We start from the raw sequence: 17,218 nt of genomic DNA on the forward strand, positions 1-17,218 counted from the left end.
GAAACGGAGAAAAAAAAGGGTGACAATTTTAGCTATCGAAATAAAAAATTATGACTTGGTCAGGTAAAATTAACGTTTTTGACAAAAAAAAAAAAAAAAAAAAAAAAAAACGTATTTTTTCGCTAGTATTACTATAAGTGAAAAATTCACAAACCGATGAGCTGATAAACTTACGAAGTGATAAATTTTCCCGTAAAAGGAGGGGACAAGGAAAAAAGAAACCCCAACGTCATACATGTATTATCTTAAACGCGACAGATGTGTATATGGGTGGAAAATAAAAAAAAAAAAAAGAGGTAGGCTCTCTCCCACTATGCATTTGGTTGAATATTTTTCATGAAAATTGGGCGATGGCGCGGTTCATACACACACACCTTTGATTATGTGGGACTGTCTTCTTCGTTTTTTTCTTTTTTAAACAATTTATTTGTACCAGCGCTGAGTGACAAACGAATGGTATGCTGGCCATTTTTTCCTTTTTCATAGCGCAGGGGAGGCACAACTGTGGCGTCCCTGCGTGTGTGTCCACGGTCTGCTGATCCGCTAAACGGCGAAACGTCCAATCGGCCAATCGGCCAATCGGTTAATCCGCTGCCGCACGAATGGCGCACGAGGAGGCAGAGCGGTCGCTGACGACCAAGTACATCCTCATGACGGAGCGGCTAAAAGATAACCAACTGGAGGGCAAAAAAGTAAAGTTGAAGGTCTGCCCCCCGGGGACGAAGGAGCCCATCGACCCAATCGACCATGACGTGATAGAACAATTTTGCGACGCTTTAAAAAGGAACACGTCCTTTAATGGCTACCTGGATATATCTTACAACGACTTGAATGAAACGTGCCTTTTTAACATCCTCTGTACTGTCTACGAATGCAAAAATATAACTGGCTTGAATTTAAGAGGAAATAAAATTACCAATATGCTTTTTAACAAAATTTTACTCATTCTTGAAAGTAACAATTTTGAATATATTAATGTGCAAAAGACGGAGTTAAATAATCAGCAAATTAAAAATATCATTTTCTGTTCACTAAACAAGGGGGTTAAATTTATTAAGCTCCCCTTTTTAAATCTGGACACGTTTCATTTTCTGGTGGAATACTTACGCGACAACAACTCGGTGCAGAAGTTGCATTTTTCTATGTCGTATGGCCACCAAATGAATTCCTCCCTCACACAGGATGATGAGAATATAGCAAACAATTTTGAAAATTACGTCCACGTATAGATATAGGCAGGCCCGCTAGTGCACTTAGTTATTACATGGGCTATATGCATGGATGCGTTTCTTCTAACTGTGGTATTAGTACGAGTGGGAGAGTAAATTGTGTGCCTTCTCTCCACCGTACAACGCCGCATTCCGCACAATGTTGTTCCACCCCCTTTGTAATTTCTCCGCAGAACTTAAAAAACGCGCTCAAGGAATTTCTCGACGTGATAGAGAATAAGGAAAACGTGAAGGACGTCAAGTGCGAAATCGACTTCCACGATCAGGAAGTAGACGAAATGGTTTGTTTCATCCAGGCTGCCTGTGAGAGGCACCGACGAATGGAGGGGGACGGCCAAGAGTTGCTCGAAAATAGGATGAACATTACTTCGACGGAGAAGATGCTCCTGCTCATGCCGGACATCGACGGGTATGGCGGTTACGAAAAAATGAAAAAGCGCTGTGCACACGGAAATATATGCTCGTGTGTATATACACATATAACATGTGTGCGGAAAGATCGCCCAAGCCACCTTGCACCGAACACATGAAACTCAATTTGAATCCCTTTCCCCAAGGAGGAATAAACATATCGAAAAATTCGAGAAGGAAGTACCGGTTACTTTTGACAAAGACGTAATAAGTTTTCTCCAAAAGATGTTGCCTTAGGGAGTTTTTTTGAAAAAAAGAGCAAATTGGAATGACTAATAAGGGGAAGTCACGTTCAAAAATGAATTACAAAAATGTATGTAATCTGGGGGGGTCGTAAGCGGTTGGTCATCAGGTGGACGCCACGTAGTAAACCCTTCTTGACCTTTTGACCTCTTGACCACTTAGCCACTTCGCAGGCGCTTCCCCCCGGGTAAGGCCTCTGACCCGTTTGGCCGTTTCACCCCGCTGGGACGCGGCCCGTCCTGCAAAATGCTCATAAGCCTTTTGTGAAAATCGTTAATGTTAATTTGTATATTCTGACTATCTATACGTTCATCCAGGAGAGTGAGAAACTTCCGAACTTCTGCCATGTGTGTTTGTACCAATTGGTCCTTAAAAAGGATTAAGTTATGATCCCCTTGCATGTGCTTAATTGCCTTTATCCTTTTTAGTAATCCCAACAAATTCAGTGTCACCTTTTTGTTAAATAAGTAGGCATTGTTGCTGGCCAATATGTTGTTCAGGTATAGGCAAATGTGATGAACAAGGTGGGACAATTCATTTAAGCTAAACGTGTTTAGAAAACTTTTTTCATTCGTGTTACCTTGACGTAGTAAGTTGGAAATATAATCATTGCAGATCTCATCACGCATAACTTTGTTCACTTTTCTTTTATTGCAATTTTTGAAGAGGGCCATAATCTGTCTTGAAATAAATTCCCTTTCCTCCAATTGGACAACTTCTGTTTTTATTTTTACCTGACTGTTCAGGTAAAAAGTGACATCAAAATCGGACGCAAATTTTTTAATAATAATTGGAAAATACTTCTTATACATTCCGTTAAAAAACTCGCTAACATTTAAATACCGCACAAAGGCGCTTTTGAAAAATATGCTTAAGTATCTTGAATAGCAGTTTCTCAATTGTGGAAAGAAAAAAATAATTTTTAAAAATTCGAGTAAATAATTAATCACTATGTGGCTTTTACGAGTTACTCTACTTTCAATAATGTTATAATGCTCTAAACATTTTACCATAATTTTTAAAAGTTCTGTGTTTTTTGTTTCCTTTATTATTATTTTTACAATTTTTACGACGCTGTTTTTTATCACTTCGATCAATTTGTTTTTGTCCTGCGCTACAATATCTTTCTTCACTTTGAAGCTCATCATGATGTGTTTGATTTGTCTGTCCAGGGTGCGAAGGTCCGCTGCGTACATGGCGGGGCGTGATTGAGGGGGGGTCTTGCTGTCCCCGCTGGGCTGGGCTGCGTCGGCTTCCCCAGCTGCTTCGTCAGCAGTTTCTTCAGCAGCTTCTTCAGAATCTTCCTCGGAATCTTCCTCAGGAGCTTCCTCATCGTTTTCCTCGGGGATTTCTTCAACAGTTTCTCCAACTGCTTCTTCATCGTTTTCCTCCGTGTTTTCTTCAACAGCTTCTTCATCCTCCTCATCGGAGCCGTCTTCACCACTACCTTCGTCGCTCCCCCCGCCGATCTGCTCCCCCAAGCGCACACTCATTTTCACCTTGCGCGAAATAACTTCCAGGGATAGAGCCACATAGCACAACGTCCTCACGGTATCCTCGGCATTCTGATCCTTCAAGTTCCCCTTCAAATGCTTCAGCAGATACGTGACGTCGTGAAACATATCTGTTCTTTCTTTTTTCTCCACCAGGTCTCCACCCTTCTGTTTCTTTTTCTTCTCCTCCTTTTTCGGGTCCTCCGCTAGTATGTCCAGGAGGAAGTTGTTCGTCACAACGATGTCACTTTGGTCGTCTCGCTCTTTGTCTGGGTCGTCTGTCTGGTCGTCCCGTCCCTCGAGTGGGTCCTCCGTTCGGTCGTCTGCCTGGTCGGCGGGGTCGTCCGTTTGGCTGACCGTTTGGTATTCGGACTGGTGTTCCGTTTGGTCGTCCATTCCGTCACCATCATCATTTTCTACAACATCTTCCGCCTCTACCTCCTCGATCATATCCCGCAGGGACACCCCCTTCAACCGCCTGTGCATGCGCCTCGAAAATTTCAAGCCCTTCCTTCTGTTCGTGGGTAGGAAGCTGTGCGTTGCGAAAAGTAAAAACTCATTTTTGTACGCACTGCAGCTGAGCAGTTTACTTAGGGGTACGTAATTCTTCGAAAAAACGATCATCTGTTTTTTTATGTCTTCCGAAAGGGGTTCTTCCAAATCGTGGGCACTTGCCACTTTCACCAAAGCGTTGGCGTCAGATAAAATCTTTCGATACCTTTTCTGCAGCTTCTTCCTGTTCACCCTGGAGTCACTGTTTTTTTTTTTCATCGAACTGCTCAATGTATGCGTCATGTGAAATATCAAGAGGTTAAAAAGGAAAATAATAACTTTGGCTAGTTCCACCGTTTGAACGTTACATTGTCGTCGTTTCTGCTCCTCCTCAGCGCTGTCTTTTTTTCCCTTCTTCATCATCGAAACGCACAATTTAATAATTTTTTTTACAACAAGGAAGTTGTTCCTTTTGGCACATTTTTTTCCAAACGTTGTTTCAAACTGTAGATATACTTCCCTTTCCGTTGTCTTTATCTTCTTCTTCTTATTCATAATTTTCTCGTAATAATTTTCTCTGCATAATATGTGCTGCCTTTTACCGTTACAAGAGAGGATGCATTTTTTACCTGACTTGGTCAGGTGAATTATGGCCAAAAATTTATTCACAAAATTGAACGTGCATTTTAGTAAAACTTCAAGGGAGCGCAAATTCTTCAGGTACATTTTCGTTCCATCCTTATTCTTATTGTGCAACGCGATCAGCGATTTTAATGTGGTGAAGCTTTCCCTGGTTAGCTGACTCACGGCAATGTAAATTATATTCATGTCGAACTGCAGGTTTTTCTTCTGAGCGTTGTTGTTGATGTCCACAAAGGCGATGCTCTTCAAAATGGCGAATGTGTTTTCTTCCTTCTTTTCTGCAACGGCCTTCAGTTCCTTCGCACCTAGGGCGAACTCGTTCATGTTGAGCATTTTGAGCTTTTTGTTTTGCTTGTCGAAGAGGAGGGCCAGTTGGTTCGCTCCCCCGGTGGGAAACTGGGCAGTATCCACTTGGTGGTCAACCGCATCTACGTTATTCTCCTGGTCGTTGTTCTGCTGCCCATTGTTTGCCTGACCACCCAGAGAGAGAGCATACCTCAGCACATTCCGCAGGACAATCTTCTGCATCAGCAGCAGCACATTCATCCGATGGTACTTAGTGCCTGTGTCGTGTGCCAGCAGGTAGTGCAGATTTTTGTAATTCAGATCCCTGTTGCTAACAAACTTGTACAGCTCATTCATGAAGAAGAGGTTCAATACATTCCCGTCAATGTTCAGGTAAAGGCACAGTTTATCTTTTAGTAAATTCAAAAAGGCGTTGTTGTAGAGAAGGTTGGAAAGTTCCATCGTGGGGATTTTCTGTGCAGGCACAACATCCTTGTTACTCTGTTTGTTACTCGCATGAGAAGCCTCCCTAATGATCTCGCCAATGCGGAAGGACTTGTAAAAAACAATCTCGTGTAGAATCGGGGAGAAGTCATACAATCTGATAAATCTCCTCGTCAGCATATACAGGAAGGAGAAAACAACGAAGCAGGAGTAGTCCTGCTCAGTTACGGTTCTGTAAGTTAACTGCACCAGTTCCTGTTTGCTCATATGGCCCTTCTTCTTCGCTAACCATGCAGTGATTAAGTGGTTGCCTTCGTGGTGGAAATTCTTCCTATGGGAATCTCCCTCATTCTGATCTGCATTATCCACATGGCCGTCCTGCCCATCCCGCGTCTGCCCCTCCTTAGTGGCATGATTCTGCCTGTGAACCCACTTTTCCTTGCGCTGTTTCTCCCTTTTCGACATGAAATGATTGTTGAATTTACCAGAGGAGAGGTTACAAAGCACAGCGAGCTTCACCTTGGATAGACTAAACGCAGGTTCTTCACTCAGCTTAAACATAGCGTCGAACACTTTGTTATACATGGAAAACACATCCTTATATTTCTTAAACAAGGGGGAGTTATTCTTCCCGCTCTCTGGGAAGACATCCATAATATCGTTGTGGTTCGCATGGAGCAGGTTTACCAAGTAGATCACTACTAAGCAAAATGTGTTCATGACCGTTTTGTTGTTTTTCTTGTTACTTATAATGGTGAAGCACAAGTGGAGGACATTCCTATAGTCCCTCAAAACGTGGGAGTATAGATCCAGGATTGTGCTCAATTGGACGGAATCATTTAGCAACCCACAGGTGGTACTAGGGTTTAAATGCAAGCAAGTAATGATCTTCAGTTTGTAGAGAAAATACACATAAAGTAGGATCCCGTAATATTTCTTCACAGTAAACTTTGTATTCATTTCTTTCTCCTTCAGCTGAAATATATCTGTAATCCTTTTGTATACATTTTTCAGAAAAAAGGGAACCAACCCATTTCTTACGTAAAGGAATAAATTAAACGCTGTGTCTAGGAAAATGGGAAAGTTGGGAAAGTTTGTCACTACATTATTCACAACTTGGCTCAACATGAGAATGTACTTTTTGCTCATCATGGAGTTCTTCACGCTTTGGTAGAAGTAGTGTTCGTCCGGAAGTAAGTTTTTGCTGTCTTCTCTCTTTAGCACTTCCAGATAGATTAGGATGTTGCTCCTGAGCAGGAAGGGCATCATTCGGAACGGACCCCTCTTCGTCTGCTCAGCCTGATCACCCTGATCACCCTTTTCACCATTCACATTTTCAGCATTATCCGTCGTGGCGATATCCATCCGGGTAACCTTCTTCACCACCTTGTAGCATTTCTTCACGTTCGCTCTACGCATGTACTTAAACAAGTAGAAGAGAAAATCGGACAACACTTCTAGGTAGCCATTTTCCTCTTCAAAGGGTACTAATATTTTAAACAGCTTCCTCAAATTGTGGAACAAAATTTTTTTTTTTTTTTCCTCCAGGGTAGAAATGCTTATTTTTAAGATGTCTCTTTCTAAATCTTCATAAATGATGTTGGCCAAAAATTCGAACAGCTCCTTCGTTTGCTCTTCCCTTTTTTTGTTCTTCTCACTTAGGATGTTTTTCACGTGTTGTAGGATCTCCTTGTCCACCTTCCTGCTGCTGCAGTTGGCCAGCACGTCGCTCAGCCGGCTGGAGAGCTTCATCATGCAAGCAGGGATGCAAGTGAAGATATCCCGTTCAGGTGGTGGTATGCGTATATACAATATGGGGGCCGCGGCGTCCTACCCCCTGCTACAATTTCCCTGTTGGGAACTTCCTACCCAGCGGGATATAGAACAGTTCGCTTGAAAAATGAAAACCGCAAAGGGGTAATATTAATTTACGAAGAGAACGCAAGCAACCACCATCCGCCTTTCAGAAAAGTGGAAAACTTTTTCAAAGAGCGGTTGGTGGCAAACCTACAGAGGGAAAATAAATGTTGCGCAAAAAAAAAAAAAAATTATAAGCCAAAAAAAAAAATTTAATAATGAAAAAATTGAAAAAAGGAAAACATGAAAAGGAGCGCTCTTAAAAAGGGGGGAGGCTTCCTCTTGAAAAAAAAAAAAATAATAAAGTAGCGTCAATAGCGTAGAGTGAAAGTCAAACCGCGGCAAAAGCGAAAATATGCACTTATTATGTTACATGCATATGTAGGGGGGCGGCCAGAGGCGGCAGCCCCGACGGCGTTGCGGGAAGTAACGTCGCCCCAGTCCGCGCCGCCGAAAAGAAGGTGGATAAAAATGAGCCGCACTAGCCCTTCATCTTCATCCACATGAAGGAACTGCCCAAACGACTGGTAAAAGCGGCCACTGAAACGATTGGTAAGAGTAGCCACCTGATGAAGCTTTCCCTTCCGAAAACGCGCCTTTCGCATGTGGAAGAAATTGTTTGTGTTATACCCCCCCTCTGATCGTCGCGGAAAAGGGCGAGTTTTTTTTTTCCCCCCCCCGTGGATGCTTCCACCGTGTTGTCCGTATGGGACAGGTGAACGCGTAAACATTTTTTTTCTATACGTGTATGTAGGATGCACTAATTTGCGCATGAGCGTATGCATGGCTAAATTGGATCCAATTATAAAAATAAAAGAAATACAACCTGTTGATCAGGCAGTCTGGCCGAAGATAGGTGCACAGTAGCACACGTGCATCACCACGTTCACATCCTTAAGGAAAGGTCCGGCGAAAGTTGTTCTGCCCCTCTTCCCATAAAAAATGAACAATTATGCCAAAGTTTCCCCTCAAAAGAAAGAAACCCAGCTTCGCAAACACCAATATCAAGTGTTACCTCTACCGAAGCGCCACAAAAAATGGGGAGAGAAACACATACCTGGTGGATAAAAGGAAAAAGGTGGAAGAGAGGGTTAAACTTACGACTACCAACAAGTATAACGAAATAGTTGCCCTGTTCAGAAGCAGAAACGAAGGCAACCCGGTGAACAAAAGCAGAAACACCCATTACTGTAATTTTGCAAAAGCAGACGTTTTAACTCTTGCAAGGAGAGACATAGAACGGCTGAAAAAAAATAAATTTAAATATCTTCCCTTAGCAGGGAATAGAAAACACCACATTAAAAAATTTCTCACAGAGTGCATTTTTTCCAACAATGTTAAGCAGTTGGTGGGAACAGCTAAGAGACACATCCACCGAGCGAGTCTCTATCACCTTTTTCTTCTTCTTAAGTTAAGTGTAGAATTTAAAAATTGTGAATTTTTCAAGTTGAATGCGTTAGAGGCTTTTACGAACAAAGTGGAGTTGCTCGGACGGCGCCAGAAGAAAGGACATTTAGGGAAGAACGACAGGTCACTGGTTCTCACCTACCAACGTATTCTGGAGGATACGTTTTTTGCTAATGCAGATGGTGTTTCGCAGGATGTGTACTTGTTCGATGTGGTCAGTTTTGTGAATGAGGTCGTCCAGCGAGGAGCGGCAGAGGCATCCTCCCCCAATAACAGCATAGCTACAGTTAAATCCGCCCCAGACAGGAGCGAACCTCCTTGTCCGGACAAAAGGCACCCGCAGAAACCCGGAAATTTTGTGCACCATGGGGGGAAAAGCGACCGGATGAAACGGCGCGGCGGACACAAGGCAAAAAAGGAGGAAAACGAAAACCACGTAACACGAAGGGATGAAATATACCAAGACGAAATTAAATACTTTTCCTACAATCACAGGACGAACCATTTGGGAGTCTACAAAGAAATTTATGAAAAGTCTGATCAGTACAAATGTTTAAAATTTTACGAAAATGCAAAAAAAAAAATTGCAGCGCCGGGGGAGGGAAGCTTCTCACAAGAGCTGCTAAACAATAAGCTCAGAAGGAGCCTCCTTAACCAGGCAAATGTTGCAGATAGCAACGTTGAACAGAGCAACGTTGGAGACGCGTATATGGGCCAGTCGGGAAGGGCCCCCCCGAGCAACACATTAAGTCGATACACACTGAAGGAGTCCGTGCTAAACGCGTTCCTCTCCGTGTGTGCAAATAATTACGACGACAGGACGTATAAATACATGAAGGTTGTTTATTTCACCAATTTTTACGTCTACAATCCGCTATTCCTGTTTCAGTATTTTAGCCACATCCCAGCAAGTGAAAATAAATTCTTCGAATTGTACTTAACAGAATTTCTAAAATTCTTAAACAACATCATTTTGCATTTTCACTTTTATTTAATTCCCTTTTTTACCAATTTGAATTACTCCACCGTCTTTTTGAATTTTTTTAAAAAAAAAATGTTACACTATGAGGGGGAAGGGGTAAGCGAAAGGAGTGTGCACATATATAGACGATCGAGTAACCATCAGCTGTTGAAGGAAAAAATTTCCTACACTTACGGAGGTTGTCACAGTAGGGAGAAGGACGTGGCGTTTATTTTGTTTCTTTGTTATGAAATTTTCCGATCGGACAGTTTAGTGGAAAAGTACCGGCAAATTTATTTGGACAATTTTTACCTGTACAGTTCAGAAAGGCAGGAGAAGAACCCCCCCCTCAGTATTTTCTTTAACTTTTTAAATTACCGAAGCGTTTTCAACAAATATGAAGATGAGCTGAAAGGGGTGCAGATTGAGAGGAGGCAATTCTATAAACCCCTTGTGGCGGTTACGAAGAGGATAAGGGAACACAGTTCAGTGAATGCCCGCACAAATCGGGAGGAAGAAGCTACCCCCCTGATGGGACACACACTAGAGGGAGTTCATTCAGATGGTAGTGTCCCCTTAACCAATATGGTAGGGCGTCGTGCTGTTCCACACGGCAAGTTGGCCTCTAATTTTCCGTTGAAGAGACGGGAATTCCTCCGGGGAATGCAGAGGGCCCATCAGGAGTTTGCCGCCTCGCTGGGGGGAATAACCAGCAGGGGCAAAGTTGACAAAAATGGCAAAATTGTTACCGATGAACCAAATGGAACGAATGGACCGACAAGAGAAAGCACCCAACGACAGATCCTCCAGTTCCACGACGCCAACCTCAAGCACAACACCATTTCAGTCCGCAAGAGGGAAGTCTTCAATATGATCCTGCACCTAAACAAACACAACTTCACGCAAAGTGCAAACTACCTGAACAAATTGTGCTTTTTTCTCCTAAATGAATTCTGCGAGAAGGACATAGTTACCCTCTTTACTAACCACTTGAAGTACAACGGGAATGACCACGATCTGTTGTTACTTAACAAAATACTTAACATTTTAATTTACAAAAAAAGGAATATTTCCCTGAGTAACAATATTGTCATCTGTAACAGTCTAGCCAAATATCAGCTCTTTAACAATAATTTTTTTTCGTTGGACAAAAGTAACTTTTTCGATGAAGTGACTGATGCGAATATTCACTCGCTTGTCGCGTTGCTCTACTCCTGGGGGAAACTCAAGGTGAGAAATATCGACCCCCTTTTTTACGTGCGTGTTATTAAAGAAATTATTAAAAAGATAGACAAGATTAATGAGTATGGGTTGTCCTGCCTGCTGTACGGGCTGAACAATCTTATAGATAGGAGGAAGGTGTCCATAATGGAGACCGCTTCGGGGAGTTTCGAACAGGCCAACCACATCGAACAGGGAAAACACATCGAATGTGATAAACGTGTCGAACGTGGAGTAGTGGCCCCCCAAAGCGACGTCCAAACTGCAGCACTCGAAAACGAACTCATAAGAGCAATAGTCAACAAATTAATCATTTTCAAAAACATGAATATAAATTCCTTTTGCATATCAATTTCTTGTCTCTCCAAAATAAATATTTTTCCCAAGGAATTATATGAAGAGGTCAAAACGGTCACCTATAAATACATGCACAGCGTGAATGTGACTTCACTGCAACACCTCCTTCTAGCTCTGTCCAAATTTTACATAAAAAATAAAAGAAATCAGAGTATGGATGAACTGATATTTGATATTTTCAATTTTCTCTTCACATATAAATATAATGATATATCTTTTAAGTGTGCGTGTAAATTTTTGCACATTTTGAGCCTACTGAATTGGCGGGATGAAGACTTCATTTTGCTTCTTCTGTTAGTCATTTCGAATGAGCAGAAGATGCTTGGTGGTGTGTATACAGGGAGGAATGTCTCTTCTGGAGAGGAAAATGCCCTTAAGGGGTTAACAGTCAACAGGCCCCACTTGGCCAACCTGAACACACGCACCCCGTTTAGCGGGGGAACGCAACTTACATATCTACCCTACGGAGCAACAAACACCCACCATACGAAGGAACCACCCACCCTGAATAGCGACCCATCGGCGAAGCGAACAAACCAGAGTGCCAAATACAAGGGTTCCCTATTCATCAAAGGGTTAAGTGCACTGAAGGAGGACGACTATTTTAAGAGTTCCCATAGCGCCTACCCGTTTCTTGACATCAAAAGTTGCAAATTCGATTTGAACAAGGTTTTGTTAATTTTTAAAAATGCCGATAGTAGCTACCTGGTCAACGTGTTGGAGAGTTTGTACAGTTTATCGTACTATTCCTACTTTTCAATTCACCTAACCGTGGTCATAAAAAATATTATGATAAAGCAAATCCACGACTTGAAGGTGTCCAGCATAATGGCTCTTCTTTTTTCCTACGTGGATTTGCACTTCCTTGACCACTCTCTCTACGACATGGAGTTGAATTTATTTTTAAGTGAAGACAGTGGTGGTACTGCACCCATTGAAGAGGGGGGCCAATGGAATGATGAACAGACCCTACTCTTGGAACGTAACGTGGTGGATGCGATTGAGAAGGATGCCTCAGAAGGGGTAGGCGAAAATGAAAAACTCATTCGGCCAAAAAGGAACCAATACCCTCCCAGTGACGAAGGAACAACTTATGCTATGCGAGAACAGCTGCACAGTCTGTACAATTACATGCTTTGTAACTTCAAAAGGATGAATGAGCAAGAACGGATGCTCTACATCGAGAAGCTTAAACTGGTCATGTGTGAAATGAAGAAGAAAAAAAAATATTTTGTGGACAATATTTACAATGAGAACAACACGCCAAGTGTGGAATATATACTTTCCATGATTCATGACTATGATGAGATGGGGAAGGAGAACTGCCCAATGGCGGAGGGGGGAAGATTCCCCTCCCAGAGGAAAAGCGGCCAACGAGCGGGATGCAATCCGGATATGGATACGCGGAAGAAGGATGCCGAATTGGACAACACGCTCAAGGAGAAACACTTCGAACAGATCAAAAATATTGTAGACCAATTCAGCTCGGTGAAGAAGTTCCACCTGAAGGACAAAACGCTAAATGAAAAATTACAAAAAAAAGAATACTACGATGATTTCTTCTTTTTAAAATATAGAGAATATTACAAAGAAGACCTCATCAATTTATGCCTCGAAACGATGCTAAAAAATGTGACTTACATTTTGAACAATTATAAGCAGTACAGAAACTGCAGCACTTTTTTCCTCCTCCTCTTCTGCGACATTTTCCTGCCGTACAGCAAGAGCGACATTTTTTTCTACTTCAAATCCATTCAAAGATGTTACGATGGCAGTTGTAACAAAAATGGAGATGATAACAAATGGCAACAAAAGTTCGAGCACATTTTGGAAAACATAGAGCTGTCCCACTTTACTGCAGACACGATCAGAAATGTCATTAACGCGAAAAATGCTTCCCACATGGTCATCCCTTATTTGGACATATTACAGCACAACAATAACTTCCTCAACAAAGCCGTATGTGCGAGTGGTAGGAATGAAGATGGGGCGCACTGCGTAGAGGACCTTCAACATGTTAGCGGTCAGCGATATAACCATCCGGAGGGAGAAACACGGAAACAGGATGAGACGCATGGAGACATCTCAAACGAATACCAACACTTCATAAACTCGTATGACTCCACTTATAGGCCCAAAAAGATCAAGCTTGAAAATATCGTCCCCTTAAACTTATTGTACAAATTCTTCCAACTGTTCAACTTTAACATAAATAACGTGCAACTGATTTATCTGCTAAACGAAGTGATTAAGGAAAACGAACCAAACGAGGCAAATGAATCAAACGAATCAAACGAGCTACTCGGAAATGACAACACAAACCAGTTTAGCAAAAGTGAAATTTCGCCTGAACAGTTCAGAAAAGTTTCCTACCCCCTCATACAAATACGAAATAAAACCTTAATTGTTCATAAAAATTCGAAAAAAGTTTTTTTTAAAAATTTCAACATCATAGATCATTACTATAAACCATCAAGAGGTATGCTTATACAAATATTGGACAATGGCATTCATAAGGCTGTTTCGATTTATGTGGATGTGTACGTTGTTGCTTATAAGGTGGATATGGTCATTGAGCGCGACGCGGTGTTGCGTCAGTAGGGGAGGGATACTGGGGAAGCAAGGCAGCGAGGTATCCACACTTGCTCAGCTAGCCAAAATGAAACGCAGCGGAAAAAAAAAAAAAAAAAAAAAAAAAAAACTAGCGAAATGTGCATCACAACCATGTGCATCACAACCATGTGCATCACAACCATGTGCACACATCATTTGCACCAATTTTTTTTTTTTTTTTACGTTTTAAAAGGATGTAACTTCATACTTTTGTGCAGCTTTTGAAAATTAAAAATGTGTGCATCATTCACTGCTCTGGCGCAATGCTCTGGGATGAACCACCACCCCCACTTGGTGTGTTTAATTCCATCAAAGGGGGATAAAAAAGGAGGATTTTTTGTGCTTAAAAGGTGGAGAGACAGGCAGATCCTCCGTTCTGTTATCAAATGGGGGTAGTCTAAATAACAATTTCCATGTAACGGGAGTGGGCGAGACCTTCCCATTCAATCGATTAGCACCAAATTATCTTCCACACATACTTCATCGTCGATGATGATTTCTTCTACCTTGTTCTCGGTGCGCGCCTTCTTTTTATCGTTCTGGGTTTCTTCCTCCTCGTTTACGTGTTTCCTTTTTTTTGTGCTGCAAGGGGGGAAAGGAAAAAGAAATGTTGCAGTTATGTGAGGGGCATTCCAACACAATTGTAACACCACATTGGGGCGTAGTGCTGTTGCGATTGTCGCACCTGGGGGGCGGCGCCTCCGGCCCAGGCAGCTCCTCCGCTTTCCTATTCTTGACAACTTTCTGCTTTATGTCGTAGGGTGTCTGCAGAGTGGGATCCTCCTTCAGGTGAATCTCCAGCTGGTCCTTATCATTCTGAAAGTCCGTCAAAATAAGAATCTCGTCATTTTTAATATCCCATTCGCTGAGTGAGTTATGCAAGCCCTTTATGTACTCTTCGTCCTCCTCCAAAAAGGAGTCATAGTCGAAGATGTTCCTGTCCTGCTTGTCCAGGAAGGGGTACAAGAAGGCCAACTCATTTGTGCACACATTTTTTACAAAATCGTACAGCGTCATTTCGCTAAAACTTTTGATGTAGATATCTATCATGGGCTGTTGGCATATGTAGCAGCTGGGGTTGGGGGGTTCCAAATTTTCGGCGTTCACAATGTTTCCACGTGAGAACATTTTATTTCCGCTGACGATACTTTTGACCCACACGTGCTTCGCCTTGCTGTCCCGTAGACTGATTTTTTCTTCCACCTTGTCTGATCCCTTCACACGTTTGAAATGTTCGATAACGTGAATGAGTTGCGTGGCCTGCAACGAAGCCACAATCGCGTTGGTGGACGAAATGGCCGGAATGATATTCCCTGCGATAGACTGCACATCGAACTTGCTTTTCTGCTTAATGGAAAAATTCATCATTCGTAAATTCGAAATGGCTGTTATGAAATTGATGCACTCATCGTCATCCTTGTCGAACACCAGGTACTCTTCCGTTTGTTTGTTTATGTTTAAGTAGCTATACAACTTTGCGAATGTTTCTGTGTACATTTTTACGCACTCCTCTTGTTTCCAGATGTTTTGAGAGGACAGGGAGATGGAAGCTGGTTCGATTTCCTTGTCATTATGTGCTTTGTCCTGTTCACCCCCATTGGGGGGGTCGTCTTCCTCCTCTTCCGCTTCAACACTTTTGTCCTCCTTCTTTGCACTCCCCTTGAACAGTATAGGGATTGGCTCCGTCACGTAGTCCTTCTTCAACGTGGCAAGCTCCTTAATGGTGTCATAAAAGAGGTAGTTAAAAATGAAGGTGATAATTTCATACTGGTCCATATTCCTCTTCTTGGATTCTTCCTCTATATGATTCTTAATATCAATTAATGTCTCATTATCGCTTTTGCAAAAAAACGTCTCAAAAATCAGCCTCCCCCAGGCTACGCAATGTTCAGGTAAAGATGGGGTTTGCCTGATCGTACAAATGGCGTATGTTTTATTTTTTGGTTTTTCCTCACAGTTGTAACATTTTGTTTCATTTGCAAGGATGGGATAGACTTGGCCATTATACCCTGTGCTGCCTGCTTCAATTAAAACCTTTTTCTCCATTACGCATAATTTGTTTACATATTTTCTGGCCTTAATATTATCGAGAGCGTTCACAACGTAGTCATACTTTGCAATGTCACTGCCCTTCATGGTGCACACATCGAATGTGTAGGCGTTGATGTTTAGACCTTTCTTATGCTGGAGAGCCCTCTCCTTGGCCACAAAGGACTTGTACTTCTTCACGTCCTCCTTCTTAAACAAGAACTGTCTATTCAAATTCGTTATGTCAATTGTATCAATGTCCACTATGTCGATGTTTCTACAACCTATGGTGATTATATTTTTTAGGAATTCGCTGCCTATTCCGCCCGCCCCCACCAGCAGGATCTTCATGCTCTCTATTTTTTCGCATGTTTGCCGGTCGAAGATTTTTCGCAGCGTGCCGTGCATGGCCAGGGGGGGAGGTGTGCCGTAAAAGTGGTGTACAAATAATACGGCTTCAAGTGATGTTTTCACACTTGGGCGCCACGCAAGTGTAACCTCGCACGGGAGGCTAACTTCCCCCACTGGAAGTCACAATATGGGGCCAGCTAAAGCCTGTTCTTTAACTAGCATGCTGCGTAGCTTTGTACCTCCCGAAAGTTTTATTTATTTATTATTTTTTTTTTCTTTCCCGCAAATGGGGTTACTATTAACCAGGGGGGGGAGATCTCTGCAAAAGGAGCATTTTTTTTTTTTTTTTTTTTCTAACATTGCAATTTCTCCACCGATGAATGGGCAAAAAAAAAAAAAAAAAATTTTTTTAGGAGGGAAAATTGCACCCCGCGTGGATGTTTTAAAAGAGCGATGGATAAGGGGACCCATGCTAAGTGAGCTTCATCGTTAGGTCGCTTCAACGGAGGCTTAACTAAACATGCTCGTGAGACCCTCCTTCGCAAGAGCTTCTCGTGCGTCCACGCAGCTTATTCTCTTTTACCTGTGTGACAGGAGACAGTTGTGCCACATGCGTCCCTTCGCGGCCTCTACAACACAGAAATGGACGCGTAACAAGTTAGCATGTTCATGGGTCTAAATATTTTTCTTTTGGGGGGGACAAATCGCATGAACCAGGCCCACAGAATAATGGCGAGGCGCACATGCCTTATTCGTTTGTATTAAAAGAGCAGCTGCGTTAAGCTTCCTTATAGAACCCCAATTTTGTCTTTTACACCATGGGAGAGGATAACTCGTGTGTATCGGTATATTGAGCAAAAAATAAAATAAATATATATAAAATAATGAACAAATGAGAAGGTACAGACCATTCCTGCATTTGCACGTATTAGAAGCCTGCCTCCATTTTTACGCAGTCAAATGGGGAACTTAATGGGGGAGGAAAGCGAGGGGCTCCTCACCTTGCAGCTATGGCCGCTGTGTTTTGTTTTGTAATATGATGCCGCTACACAGGAAATGCTTTCCCACTCGATAGGAGGGCATACACCCTCTACGAGGTTAATTCTGAACGAGTCCTTTTTTCCTACACGGGAATGTGCACCACGCGGATGTGTTAAAAAAGGAGTTTCAGTTTGTGTGTTTTT

General features: G+C 42.3%; 4 protein-coding genes across 4 annotated transcripts; 2 read left to right on the forward strand and 2 right to left on the reverse strand.

Annotated features, from left to right (window-relative positions):
• Nucleotides 1–602: 602 nt before the first annotated feature.
• Nucleotides 603–1,877, forward strand: PCOAH_00052970 (Uncharacterized protein; the record flags this gene model as incomplete). Its single annotated transcript, XM_020062077.1, has 3 exons — nucleotides 603–1,223; nucleotides 1,403–1,638; nucleotides 1,787–1,877. The coding sequence occupies 3 exons, from the start codon at nucleotides 603–605 to the stop codon at nucleotides 1,875–1,877; spliced, it is 948 nt and encodes a 315-aa protein (XP_019917834.1).
• A 164-nt stretch (nucleotides 1,878–2,041) lies between these two features.
• PCOAH_00052980 (Uncharacterized protein) lies at nucleotides 2,042–6,991 on the reverse strand (the record flags this gene model as incomplete). Its single annotated transcript, XM_020062078.1, has 1 exon — nucleotides 2,042–6,991. The coding sequence occupies one exon, from the start codon at nucleotides 6,989–6,991 to the stop codon at nucleotides 2,042–2,044; it is 4,950 nt and encodes a 1,649-aa protein (XP_019917681.1).
• Nucleotides 6,992–8,048: 1,057 nt separating this feature from the next.
• On the forward strand, nucleotides 8,049–13,643 carry PCOAH_00052990 (Uncharacterized protein; the record flags this gene model as incomplete). Its single annotated transcript, XM_020062079.1, has 1 exon — nucleotides 8,049–13,643. One exon carries the CDS (start codon nucleotides 8,049–8,051, stop codon nucleotides 13,641–13,643), a length of 5,595 nt encoding a protein of 1,864 aa, XP_019917802.1.
• Nucleotides 13,644–14,098: 455 nt separating this feature from the next.
• Nucleotides 14,099–16,091, reverse strand: PCOAH_00053000 (Uncharacterized protein; the record flags this gene model as incomplete). The annotated part of the gene is made up of 2 exons (XM_020062080.1): nucleotides 14,099–14,237; nucleotides 14,341–16,091. 2 exons carry the CDS (start codon nucleotides 16,089–16,091, stop codon nucleotides 14,099–14,101), a joined length of 1,890 nt encoding a protein of 629 aa, XP_019917891.1.
• Nucleotides 16,092–17,218: the final 1,127 nt, after the last annotated feature.

This window comes from Plasmodium coatneyi, chromosome 14, assembly GCF_001680005.1.
Source record: "Plasmodium coatneyi strain Hackeri chromosome 14, complete sequence".
NCBI classification, from domain to species: domain Eukaryota; phylum Apicomplexa; class Aconoidasida; order Haemosporida; family Plasmodiidae; genus Plasmodium; species Plasmodium coatneyi.